This window comes from Pleurodeles waltl, chromosome 1_1 (assembly GCF_031143425.1).
Source record: "Pleurodeles waltl isolate 20211129_DDA chromosome 1_1, aPleWal1.hap1.20221129, whole genome shotgun sequence".
Classification (NCBI taxonomy): Eukaryota; Metazoa; Chordata; class Amphibia; order Caudata; family Salamandridae; genus Pleurodeles; species Pleurodeles waltl.
Window position 1 is genome coordinate 303496973 of NC_090436.1, and position 13872 is coordinate 303510844.

General features: G+C 40.8%; 1 protein-coding gene across 1 annotated transcript in view; it reads right to left on the bottom strand.

The window, feature by feature from the left end:
* Positions 1–13872, bottom strand: part of SLC38A9 (solute carrier family 38 member 9) — a 405919-nt gene that overhangs the window by 363309 nt on the left and 28738 nt on the right. The window contains 1 exon segment of the mRNA XM_069222157.1: positions 10087–10236. Within this exon segment, the coding sequence (XP_069078258.1) occupies positions 10087–10190 (104 nt within the window). The 5' untranslated portion in view covers positions 10191–10236.

Below are 13872 nucleotides of genomic sequence, written 5' to 3' on the forward strand. Positions count from 1 at the left end.
GTTTTCTCAGCCTGGCCGGCAGGTCTCAGCAAACTTATCAAACAGTACACCCTTGACAGGCCTTTCAACTTCTCCACAAGACCTCTTTCAGGCTGAAGCGGGCTTGCACTCCAACACGTCAATGCCAGGTTCTTTGTTTCAGCTTGGGCGCAGGTGGCACACACAATCACCAGTCGTTGCAGCCTCGCCAGAGCTCGGAATTAATGTATTTACTCGTCAACATACAACATTTAACTAATTCATGATATTCCAATTATCATTAGGACCACACCCTTACGGCTGCCATCTTGATTACAGGACTTCCCTCCTAAGTCTCCCTTTAGGTACAGGGTCCTAACATATACAGTTCTAAGACTCTACAAGCCCTGTCAATGTCAGCTCTGTGTGAACAAGAAGACTTCTACTGAATGATATGAGGTGCCTCGCAGGAAAGATAGAGAAGTTTTGCATACAAGAATTTGGCATCTCAAAGAAATTTAGCGAGTGAAGGTAGCTGAATAAAACGTGGAGCAGAAATAGAAAACTCAAGCAGGAAACAAGATGGGACAAGTAATTGGCAGAAAGACGGTCGAAAACTGAAGAGATATGACAAAGAGGCTGGTAAACGTATTTACAGGAAACAGACAAGAAGTGATTCCGAAGAGGTTCTAGACAGTGCTGGTTACACAGATGCAAAGCGTCTAACAACCAACCATTCCTTCTATGGAGTTTCAGGATTCAGAGACTAAGCATTTCTCAGTAAACCTACACTGCTTAGCACATGTGTTTTCTTGTAAGTGATAGCATCTCTTGGCTGTTCAGGGCCATAGCTGGAATTTATGAAAATGTCTATAATTAAGATGGTAGAAATTTTGTGAGTGAACTGAAATATGGGCACTTATTAAGAGCTGCTGAGGAACTTGTTAATATGTGTGGAAAGCTGGAGGGTTATATACCAACACATGATATGATATATAACAGGCAGAGGTTTGCTTAATGCACTATGAGCCTTTTCATAGTCCAACAATAAGGTACGTTCAAAGAATACTACAAATCCTGGTAAACTACAAAAAAATAGAACTAAATGGACAATGAAAATACCAAGAAGGGGAAAACGTTCCAGCATGTGAGGCTCATGTAGTGGAGGCCTTGGAATCCCCTGTTACTGTTAATGAAGTTCTTTTAGCAATCAAATAAATGTCAAGTAACCAAGCACCTGGCCAAGCTTCTTCACAATGCCATTCTATAAATCATTACAGGCCTTCTGGTATCCACACTTACAACAGTATTTCACTTTGAAACAAAAAGGCAAAATTACTAAATACATGATCCAATCAACTTTCCCACTGCTAACAAAACCACAAAGCGACACTTAACAGCGAGTCTCTTATTGCCCAAATTGCTTTGCTAAATTATGAATCCAAACTAATCACAATTGTAATCAAAGAGACTCGAAAAGGCCATGCCAAAACTAATATATTAGAGCGAGCAACAAGGGACAATCCTTGTTAGACTATGTGGAGAAAGCTTTTGATGGAGTTGACTGGTCAAACCTGGAGAGGGTAAAGATGAGAGTAGGAATGGGAAGTAAATGTAATTATTCTGGCTTCCTTCACTCTTCCTTTCACAAGGGTGAAAATAAATTGAGGTTAGCTCAACCATTCAGCCCCTGCCCCCTTAGATCTGCTGTCAACCAAGACATCTAATTTTTTTTAACTGATATTTGAACAACACTATACCAAAGCAAAACAAATCAGGAATAAGTTAAGATGGAGCACCCCACCAAAACAGCATCTCTTTATCAGTTTATGACCTGGCCATAGCTGCACAAAAACAAGATCATTAAAGACTGGTAACAACATGATTAATTGGAAAGCCACTGCCTCCATATTTTTGGGTGTTTGGCCTCACACCCCTTCTTTTGTATACCTTTTGTTCCACACTTGCACAAAAGTTTACTCCCTTGTGCCAGTCCCTCAATGAGGGTGAGTGGGGAGGTGGGGGGGGCCATTGCCACCAGCACTCTGTCTCTCTCCTAGCTAGGAACCCAACGCCCGCCAGTGTCCTCTGGGCCCTAGTGTTTGCCCATCCTTCCATAATCCCCAACACCACTAACCTGGGTGAGGCTCTAATAAAGTGCCAATTCACTGTTTCAGTGAATTCTATATTCTCTGTCATTATCTCCAGACGGGCGTACATTTCCATATTGCACGTAAAAAAGTACCAGATCTTACACACAGGGAGCTATTCCCATGACCTGTCTTCCAAAACCTTTCAGCATCATCATATATTCAGTGGAAATAATAAAATTGGATCATTCCTAAACTGAAGGCACAGCTAATGTTCTGGATGCTGCTGTAGCCTTCTGCCACACTTCATCCTCCAACTCTCCCACATCTCAATCCCATGCAACTTGTGTCTCCTGGAATGGGTCTGGAGTATTCAGGATCATAAATCTATAATGTGTGTACATGCCCTTACAGCCTAGGGACTCCAACACCAGTTTAACCTCAGAGAATATCATCCAATTCCTCGATGAAGACTTCTCATTTTATTAAAATTAGATATAGAGTGCCTGTATTTATTATTTAAGACAGCCTTCATCATCCACAGGTTTGTTGCTGTCATCCAGATTTTCTTCTGCTCACTATAACACACAGCATGAGGTAGTGGATCTGTTAATTTCAGCCATTTTACTGTGAGTGACAGCATTCTGTTCAAGGAGTACACTACTATACCATATATTTTATTGTACTAATAAAAAATTACAATAAATACGTGTGAAGTACAATGACTAAAACAATCAAAATGATAAGAAAATTACTAGTTTGATCATGAACAAAAGCAGACAAACCAACATAGATAGATACTTCCTCTGTTAAAAAGTGTAAAATTGGGGTATTTAAAAGACTATAATCCAACTCTAAAAATCTCATTAATACACTTTCAAATTAGGGGGTTTGGTTAGCAAAAAATAAACAATTCAACTGTTTCTCTAATTGTCCTGATGTCTAACTCTACAAAGAGTTTTTACAAATTTAGTGGTATAGGACTAACTCATATGATATGGTATATAGCTTCAAGTTTGCAACCACAAGAGATGACATGAGCTGTTTAATCCGGACAGTAAAATTCCAAGATTTCTCAAACTGAACCAAAGGGATGTAGAATAGCCTGAATGTCAGGAATTTTATTTTCGTATAGGATCTAGGTTGCAATCAGAATTATAAAATAAGTTTCTGTGTTTGTTGTTCAGTAGCAACTACAAATTCTTCGTATGGTAATTCAACTTCAGGGTTATTTGATCAGGTTTTTCTAATCAGTTCGGTGCATGTTTGACAACATTTTCCAAGTCTGGAAGATTATGATGCTTAATTGCTTTTCTAACGTCATCCCAATTGTAGGCAACGTTTTTACACTGATTTAGTTTCAAGTCCTCCAGAATGAACCCTTTTAAGGTGAGGGTTAAAGTTACGGACAGCTGCTTAAGAAATTCACTATTTAGGCGTTATGAAGACGATGCAAAGGTTTTATTTTACTTTGAGGGGTCGAGGTGTGCAAATTCAAAGTTGGTGAATATTTTGCATAGGAATTAATTCCAGCACTGTTAATTATTTCTGAGGGAATATCAAGGATGCATATAATGCAAAAAAGGGGTAAGTTTTGATGTTAGTGCTGTCATAGATTAAGTTATTGCTGGTCCTCCGAAGATCACTGAAAACCTTCTGAAAGTTTTTGTAATTTAAATCTATTTTTGCTTCTTGATTTTTCAAATGAGCTGACCAGGAAAGCACTGCATCAATGCTTACATCCAAGAATACACAGGTGTTTTGTTCTAGGATTGCGTTTCTCAGCTCCCAAGCTACTGGTTTTACTTTTTTCCTTCATTATTACTAGTTTTGTTTTTGCAAAGGTGACATGTAGGCACTGAGCTTAGACAGCTGGAGCTTCAAGTCTTTTGCAATTAGGGGGAGCAAGACAGTTTCGTCAGCATATGCCAGGTGGGTGATTCTGCAATTACTAGGTTTTGGAGGCAGGCCCTAAGAGCCATCCAATTACTTTGGGAGGTCAGAGATGTACAGGAAAAACAATAATGGGGCTAAAAAAACAGCCTTAATTAAGTCAGTTTGAGGTATACATTTTTGGTGGCAAGATGTTTGTTGAGGTCAGTTTAACTCTTACCCAGTTGTCCTTGTAAAGAGGTAAAGTACATTTCTGTTAGTAAATTAAGCAAGTGTTTAGCGAATAGCTTCCCTTTGCAGTTTCACAAGGCTATTAAACAATAGTTTTGTGAAGCAGACTTCAATCCTTTTAAGGTTTCGCCTGCCTGCGTGCTTGCTTGCAAAATCATATGTTTCTTTGCCGATCTTGCCATCGAGTTGCCTGTCGACCAAGTACTCCTTGCAGTTACTTCCTACTGGACACAGGCCAGTGTCCTTTCTCTGACTGTGACGCTTAAGGTACTCCTTTTTTCTTCATGCATGCCATCTTCTTTCTTTGCTGACGTCTTCTTTCTTTGATGCCTTCTTCTTGTCTTTCTTTGTTGCCGTCCGTCTTCTTTTTTCTTTCTGCATACCGTCTTCTGTCTTTGCTGTCTTCTTTAATGCACAGCGTCTTCTGTCTCCTCACGCCTTCGGTCTTCGCCCATCTCCCGTTTTCTGTCTTCCGCCTTCTGTCTTCTTTATTCTAACATGCATACCAATATGTTTCGCCTTTGTCTTTTTTTTTATATGTAACTGGCTTACAAATATTAGAAAAAATATATAAAAATATTTCTTTTTAATTTATTAAAACAAACATTTTAAAATGTCTCTAGTATTGGTAAGCCAGTTACATAGAAAAAAGCCAAAGGCAAAACATGTTGGCTTTGCCAATGCTCATTTGAAAATGGGATGAATGATAGAACCTTTCCAGGAGTTTGGAATAGTCCCAGCAGCAAGCACTTGAGAGAACAGTTTGAATAACATAGCACTCTAAAAGATGGGATCCTTTTTAATACATCTATCGATAGCCCATTCGGGCCCACAGCTCAGGATGAAACAAAATCTCTTTATCAAAATGGTAATTTCACTAACAGTGATTGTGAAGACAACATTTTTGTAAAAGGTTTGGTGTAGTGATAATCGGGGAAGAAGAGTATACTGTTTCAATATGAGATGACCAAATATCATTAAGTGATAATTTGCTGATCTAATTGCTCCTATACTTGATCTTATCAGTGACCAGAATTATTTGTTATTATTTGTGCTTATAGCAGTCACTCAGTTTGTCTATGCCTCTTCCTGTGAACTCATGGTTATGTTGTAGATTTAAAATTTAATTGTTAACTTGGCTGTCTGTCCTTATCAGGTTATAACCCTCTATGGAGCACGTTTTTAGGTCGAGCACGCAAGCCCTTTTCGACCTGTTATAAATGTTCTTTGGTCTTTTAACCACTTTCACTTGTTCATGGGCTGCCTTTCAAAAATCCCTTAATGTCACTGGTAAATGCTTTAAGCTTGTCCCACCTTGGGGTGGTTTTGTTACTTCCTTGCAGAAAGACCATGTTACATGGATTATTGCACGATTGCCAATATACTTTGGCGAGGGTGAACTATTTCTTTCTCTTTCCTTCATGCTCTATGGCGGCCATGGCGCTCACAGCGCAAACTCCATCAGTGGTATTGAATCACTGGTCACATTGTTCACACTGTTACTTAAGCGTAGTAATTTCTTTTGGCTCTCCCCTTCATGCTCCATAGCTTTCACAAAAACACTCGTAATTGATAAATGGTTTACGTAAAAAAAAATATTTATAAATCCTCAAAGTGGCTCTCCTGACACAGCGGGAGAGCCGATACTAAAATATTCACTGCACTCGGGAAACTAGCCCCATAATGCTTTGCAGGGCATTCATTTTAGAAAACCTTTTTGCTCATAACTGAGCCTGTGATGGTCCTAGGACGGTGGGGCCACCACCAAAATATTCACCACGGCATGCTCTTTCTGTCTGCATCATCTCTGGGTCCCCCCACTTGGTTAGTGGTGACTCCAAAATAATAACCCCTCCCTCTATTGTGTCTTTTTAAGCTCTCTCATGGATGAAACTTTTGTTTTACAGCTGGGAGTAGCTTGTGTTTTAAAGGTATTGTTTGTAATATCATTGCAGTAGGCCTATTAGCTCAGGAAATGTGTAATGCACTACTCTCTCTAAGGGCTAAATATATGATTGCACTGCATTATTTTCTGCCATTTTCTTTTCAAGTAATTATGCCTTCTAGGGGCTAACTATATGGTTACATGACTATGCTTCTTACGAATGCTATTTTTATTGTGGTGTCCTCTAGGGGCTGATCCAAGCATTACTGTCAACACACTACTATAGTCGCAGACACAGAAACTCTCCCATAATGCTTTGCAGGGCATTACTTTTACAAAACATTTCTGCTCATAACTCAGCCTGTGGTGGTCCTAGAACAATGGGACCATCTTTAAAACGTTCATTTGCTTTTTCTGTCTACATCATCTGTGGGTCAACACACTAGGTTAGTGGAGACCCGAAAATAATAACCCCTCTCACCATTCGGTGTCTTTTAAGCACATTCATGACTGTACCTTTTGTTTTAGAGCTGGGAGTAGTTTGTGTTTTTAAGGCTTTGTTTGTCATTCCATTGTAGTAGGCCTGCTACCCCTAACAATGTGTAATGCTCTATGTCCTCTAGGGTCTGACATTGTCTTTTTATGTAGTTATGCCCTCTAGAGGCTAACTAAATGGTTACATGACCACGTTTCTTATTTGCTATTGTCATTGTGGTGTCCTGAGCATTACAATCTAATGCCAAAAGTTTATTTCTGATAAAGGTGTGTATAGGGTTTACATGATAATTGTATACATTTCACTAATCTCTCCTTATTGCAATTATGACCATGATTCAGGACAATTTAACATCCTTATTACACTATGACTGTTTGAACACTCTTTATATGTTTGGGTGGCCCTTATTATTTTTCTTGTTACTCTTCCATGGCTGTCTTGAGTCTTTTTTAGGGAATTGTGTTAGCCAACCAGCAGCTCTGATGATGAGGTGATGAAGTGGTATTCTATTGGAATTTTCATGGCAGACTTAAATTAAGATGCTAAATGGCAACATTTTCATTGTTGTCTGCAGATAGGGGAATAAGGTATATGGACGTGCTTTAGTTATATGCAGGGCCACTGGAATTATATGGCAGGAAAAGACCAAATTAGGAGGCAGGGTTGACCAGTTTATGTGGCAAAAAAGTCCAGTTATGAATCTACAACGCCTTTAGCTCTAACTCAAGCAAACACGATACCCACTAGATTGCAAATGCATGTTTTAAACAGCACCCTTAACGGTTTACGAAATTTGCGTTTTATGTTTGCTATTTAGTGGGGGATATTTTGTGAAAGGGCAGTCTGGTTTCTCGAATTACAAGTATTATGTTGAAAGATAATGTGGGCTTTAACAGTACTTCCCGTTCAGGAACCCAGTCAGTTGGGTGTTAATCAATTGAAGAAAAAATAGCCTACTTCCAACAAAATATAATTCACAGCCTTTTTATTAGTTTAGGAAAAAGAACAGAGTTCTATTTTAGCTTTTTGCTGTTTATAACAGTAAGAGAACCTTTGTTAATGTACTGTTCAAATGTTAGTTGCTGGTTGCGGGGTATAATTTTAAAAGTCTTACATAAATAACATTTGAAATACTGAAGGAAAGTGTAACCAAGTATAATGGTTTCTTTTGTACACTGAAGAGTATATTTTGCCAGCTGGTCCATTATAAATATATCAATTAAGGCTCTGTAACCCAAATCATGAATTAGGTCATATGTGAGCTTCCTTACTGGTGTACCTGTAATCTGAGGAATGGTAAAATCAATTACAAATGAGCATTTTATTCCGAGGCACATCTGTTGAATTGTTTTATTGTAGAGTAGCTACTTGCAAGGGACAGATATTGATTAAAGTCACCAGTTAGTACAATGAGATTCTGTGTATTATGTTTGAGGATGCAGCCTAATTATTCCAGTGTAACTAAGCATTGAGATTTGTTTTTTAGTAGTATCAGCGGAAAGTATATGTTTATGATTACAATATTGCTCTAGTCAGAATCTTCAAGTAAAACAGCCAGGATATAGCTTGAATTATGTCCAATTTTGGTGGATTTCATAACTATTGCGTTACTGATTAAAGCAGTTACTAAAGCCTCCACTCGAACGGCCTGAAATGTTTTTTGCTGCTAAGATTAAATGCTGAGCTTTTCCAAGACTCTTGGAAGCAGATTATTTGGTAAGGTATTACAAAGTCAAGTTGGCTATCCCGTGAGGTCTGAATATTTTGTTTCAAACCAGCGAATTTCCAATGCTTGACCTCTGGTTGTTACAGGACTAAACACGAGGCTAGGAATCCAGAGTAGAATTGGGGTTGAGTAACACATTGTGACTGACTGAAAGTGGAGTAGTTGTGTTTTGAACAATTAAAGGAATTTGATAAGCTGTCGAAATAACAAAGTTTACATAATCATGTTTGAATTCAGGGAGAATAATATTGCGCTTTCTTTTTGAAGTTGGTGTAATATATCCCTTATTTAAGTAATTTGGATGAAAAATATGAGGATATTTTGGTTGTCAGGCTAAAATTACTATAACACCCCACCATGCCAGATCAAATCTCCTAGTCCAAATTTTTGAAACAACAGATCCTGCGTTCCAATTTGTTCATGTGACATCGTTTTCTTTAACCCTGATTTTATATGTATCCGAGGCTGATTAAAATTGTTGAAGTCATAGACTGCTATTCTTGAAGATGTTTTTGTTTTTAATTTGAGGATAGTTTTGCAGTTCATGAGATCATGTGGACCTTTGGACCAAGAAGACTGGACATAGGTCGATCTCAAAGGGTATGTAGTTATCTTTGTTATCCACCTAAAACTGCTTGTTTGCATTACCAATGTTAACCAAGTCAATTAGACTGATAAGTCTAAAGGAAGACCTCTCTAGATCCCTATTCTTTATCAAAAGGTGAGGCTGAGGAGCTCCTTTTAAGAGCTCAGACTCGAACAGCAGTTTTAAGATAGTCTACTGAGGTTGAGTTGTTTCGAGGTGATGATAAACTAAATGTATTATTCGTTAATTGATGGATAACATAATACGAATAAGCCAGTATATTAGCTGTAAGAACTAAACGATCAGCAACATTTCTTATCATATCTGTAGAGGCATCCAAATGAACATGAGGCAAACTGTGCAGGGTTTTTTGAAGATACCTTTGGTTGAAGCCCTGTCCCCACTATTTCGCTGTAAGCAGGCCTTGGAAAGGTCTGGGCCTGACAAGTTGACCAACCCTAAGTGAGGGTTCCTGATTTAGTCTGTCTGAGATAAATTAAGGGGTCCAGTAGTGTTTGGGGAATTGAAGGTATGGTAATGTTTGACTGATGCATCTACCCGCCATTTGCCTTCCCTCAGCCATCCTCAATTCATGCCCTCAAAATCTGGCTAACTGCTTAAATTAAACACTACTGAACTATGCTTATTTTCACTGATGCAACACAGTCTGGCAGTGTTTCTTTTGGGAACACAGCCATAATTTTAGGCAAAATATAAAAAAGACTATTGCAACATAATAGGCTTTTCTTTAATAAAAAGAAGTAACTCCTGTTGGTTTCATATCTTTCTGGTACACCATTCATAAGGTTCAATGTCCCCCAACCTTAATGAACACCCCTATCCATAATCCACCAACAGGTGCGTGGCCTCAAGTACAAAGCAAGGAACCAGCAGCCTGCCCTGCATCTTTACTATTTTGTAGAGAAGGTAGCTGTGAACTATATTGTAAGCACAGGCAGTGCATGACTCAGTTGGGTAGTAAGCCAAGGTAATACTAGGCAACAGACTATGGAGACACCAACAAGGATACACTGACATACTTCCCAAAACAGAAATAATTAATCCACTGTCATGGAAGGAGCGGAAAAACATCCCTTTCCATCAGGGGCTGAAAGCCCTTCCATTGGAACTGCAAAACCTGCAGTTACCTTCTCTGCTTAAGGGGCTGCATTTATAGTTCTTGAGCATCAATGATTGCAACATCATCCTTGCCCCACTCACCTTCGAGTTCTTGGGTCTATGGAGTCACAGGGGTTTCTCTGAACTCTGGCAATGCTTTCTTCAGATGCTGAGGGGTGTAGGAGAGGCTTGGAATCATCTTCCATGATAGATTTATTTAAAAAGCTCCTTGACTCTTAGTCTCAAAGTGCCCTGCAAGAAAATGTACGTATTTAATCAAAATACTGTTATCAATGAAATGCACTGCATGCACATACATCTCTATATATCTACATCTATGTATTTATACACACACATTATACATACACATATGTACATGAAAAGGTGCTCTCATATTTTTTTTTATTTCAGGCACTACACTTTTCAGGTTAGGTTCAAGCACCACTGTCACACTGTCACTCATTTAAACTTTCAATACCCTAACTTTGATTTACAGCTTTGAGGCTGTAGGAAGCTGGCTCTGTGCATAATATACCAAAATGAGGTATGGTGTATTCTGTGTCCAGGGGTTCCCCAGAGGCTTAACAGAGGCTAAAGTAGGTAATACTAATGCTCTCTTCTGTGGTAGCGTGGTCGAACAGTTAGGCTTATCAGAGGGTAGTGCAAAGCATTTGTTGAACACACAGTCAGGAAATGAGGCACACAACTAACTCCAGGCCAACAGTTTTTATATATAATTTTATTACTATAACCAGAAGATCTTTCTTGCAGGTAAGTACAGTTGTAAATAGGTATCAAGCATATGTATCAAATGTACTTTGTTTGGTATTTGCAGATAAAGCAGTTTACAAGTAAGTAACACTTTACTATTTCAAAAGTCGACACAGTGCAATTTTTCATAGGACTCAATAGAGTCCAGGGGGGAAAGTGTTAACATAGTCAACAGGTAAGTACACGACTTACGATTCCAGTCTTTGTGGGTTAGGATGTCCACAGGTCAAAGTTTAGGCTGACCCCAAAAGTGCACCACCAGCACCACGGGGCAGGCTGGGTGCAGAGGTCAAAGTTGGTGTCAGGTTTGAAATGGAATCCTATGAAGACTGGGGGTGCTCGGTAGAAAGCAGATTGCAGCCAAGTAACTGTGGTTTGAGGACACAGGCCCGGGGGGGCTTAGGTCAGCACCCACGGGGGCTTGGGGGATGATGCACAGATCTAATTAAAAACACACCCTCAGCGGCACAGGGGCGGCCGGGTGCAGGCAGCAGGGTGCAAAAACAGAGCTGTGGGCCCAATAATTTTTAATTGAGGGACCCTGGAGGTCAAAAAAGACGCTGCAGGCTGGGTCCAGGGGTCAATTCCGGGAAACCAAAGGCTGGACAGGCAGGAGACGAGCCCGCTGGACGTTGCTGGCCCAAGGTCAGATTCCCGAAGGCCAGGGGCTGTGGGTGCAGGGGTGTCCTTGGGCATCGGAAATCTTTGCCAGATCCAGTCGTGGTCAGGTGGGTCCTCCAGATTCAGGCTGCAGGAGTTGTTGTGTTGGCCAAGAGGGGTCAGCGCAGCGTGGACTCGAGGTCAGAATCGTCTGGGAACTTTCTCTGGACTGGTGGGCCGCTTGGGCTGTGTGCGTCAGGTGCAGAGTGAGCAGGGCTCGCAGTTCCGGGGCAGTTCTGGAGTCCTTTTTGGAGGTTTTGTCTGCACAGGGCCGCTGTCCTCAGGAGTTCTTGGTCCTCTGCTGAGTAGGCAGTCCTCTGGGGGTTTGCAGAGGTAGCTGGTCCTGCAGGATGTGTTGCTTTCTTGGAGCAGGGGTCTTAAAAACTGCACACAGGCCTGTAGGGCTGGGACCAAGCCAGTTGTCGTCTAGAGTTTTCACTACTGGGGAAGGGGTGGGGAATCGGCTTCGCAGTCCTTCTTTCTTCTTGAGGTCGCCAGGAATCTGTTGAGTAAGGTTCAGAGGTGCTTCTACATACTAGATTTAGGGGTGGGAGAGGGGTCAGAGGGCAGTAGCCAATGGCTACTGTCCCCGAGGGTGGGTACACCCTTAATGTGCCCACTACCTTTGGGGAGGGTTCACATTCCTAACCTGTTGGTCCCTATCCTCTAAAACAAAATGGAGGATTCTTCAAGGAGGTGATCACTTCAGCCCTGGACACCTTAGAGATGGTCCTACCTGCAGTGGTCACTCCTCACTGTTTTACCTAATTTTCCCGCCGTGCCTGCCGCCAAAAGTGGGGTTTTGTCTGGGAGCGGTAATCACCACTAGCTGGAGTGCCTTAGGCCCTCTAACAGGAGACTTGAGCCTTTGAGGCTCACCACAAAGGGTTGCAGTTACTGCAGGGGGGAGATGTGAAGCATCGCCACCCACAGCAGGCTTTGTTTCTGACCCCAGAGACCACAAAGGCTGTCACTCCATGGGGTCAGAAACATGACCGTTAGTGGCAGGCTGGCACAGACTGGTCAGCCCTGCCCTAAAGAGTTGGGTAAAATACAGGGGGCATATCTAAGATGCCCCCTATGCCCTTTACAAGAAATCCAACACTGGCATCAGTGTTGGTTTATTGTGCTAAGACGTTGGATGCCAAACTTCCCAGTCTTCAGTGACGCCATCATGGAGCTGAGGAGTTCATAAGGACAAACTCCCAGCCCATGTACTCAATATGGTCACACTGCACTTACAATGTCTAAAAATAGATTTGGACACTGTAGGGGCATATTGCTCAAGCAGCTATGCCCTCACCTGTGGTATAGTGCACCCTGCCTTAGGGCTGTAAGGCCTGCTAGAGAGGTGACTTACCTATGCCACAGGCAGGGCTTTGTGGGCATGGCACCCTAAAGGGACGCCATGCCAACTTTACCTTTTTTTTCCCCACCAGCACACACAATCTGCAATGTCAGTGTGCATGTGTTTAGTGAGGGGTCCCTTAGGGTGACACAATACATGCTGCAGCCCTTAGGGACCCTCCCTAGTCACAGAGCCCTTGGTCACAGGCAAAAACTGAGGGGGGGGGTAACTATGCCAAAAGGTTCCTACCACAATCGTGAAACCTGCCTCAAAGACACATTATGCAATTTGGATTTATTTATTCAGGCATTTAATAAGGTGGCAATTTTCATCTTAAATTAGTAGCAGATAGTGAAATAACAGATATAAGCACATACACAGTAGAATCAGTGATATCAAATATTCAATCACAATACAGCTGACATGCGGCTAAAGTCCAACCAGGTGGGACGGCTCTCAACTTTCAATATTCTTAATTGCAGCTACTGTAAACAGTCAGAAGCAAAAGTTGTTTTGAAAAGTTTGTTTTTTTAGTAGTTTTGGTGCTTGAATTTCTTATCAGTTAAACTCCTAAAACATGCTACATGAATTACATTTTTTTTTAAAGAGGTTATGTTATAGATTATTTTTATTACACACAGATATTTTGCCCTAACAACAATTTATAGTAATAAAATTGCATTCATAGTGCACCAGCAGGGTACCAATGTGTTTTCAGCTCAACTTAGTGAGAAGAGATAGAAAGACAAAAGTAGTTAGAAGACCAAAGGGTAGGGTGAAGGATGCAGGCTAATTGTCTATTTACATTTAGAGGTGTGCTGCAAGAAGTTATACAAACAACGAGCACTGGCAAAACCAATAGGTGTGCCCTTGGTAAACATACAATTGTATTTACTTTTTTTTTGCAAAACGCAACAGACAATATAAGTAATATAAAGTAACATAATGCAACGCAGGCTCCACACTAAAAAGAAAAAAGAAAGAAGGGAGGGGATGTGCTTAGTGACTTGAGATGCCGACCTTGAAACCTCGGACTGAGGTTTGAATCCCAGCCTTACTATCTGTCTCAACCTTGTGTGATTCTGAGCAAATCATTCAAACACTCTGTG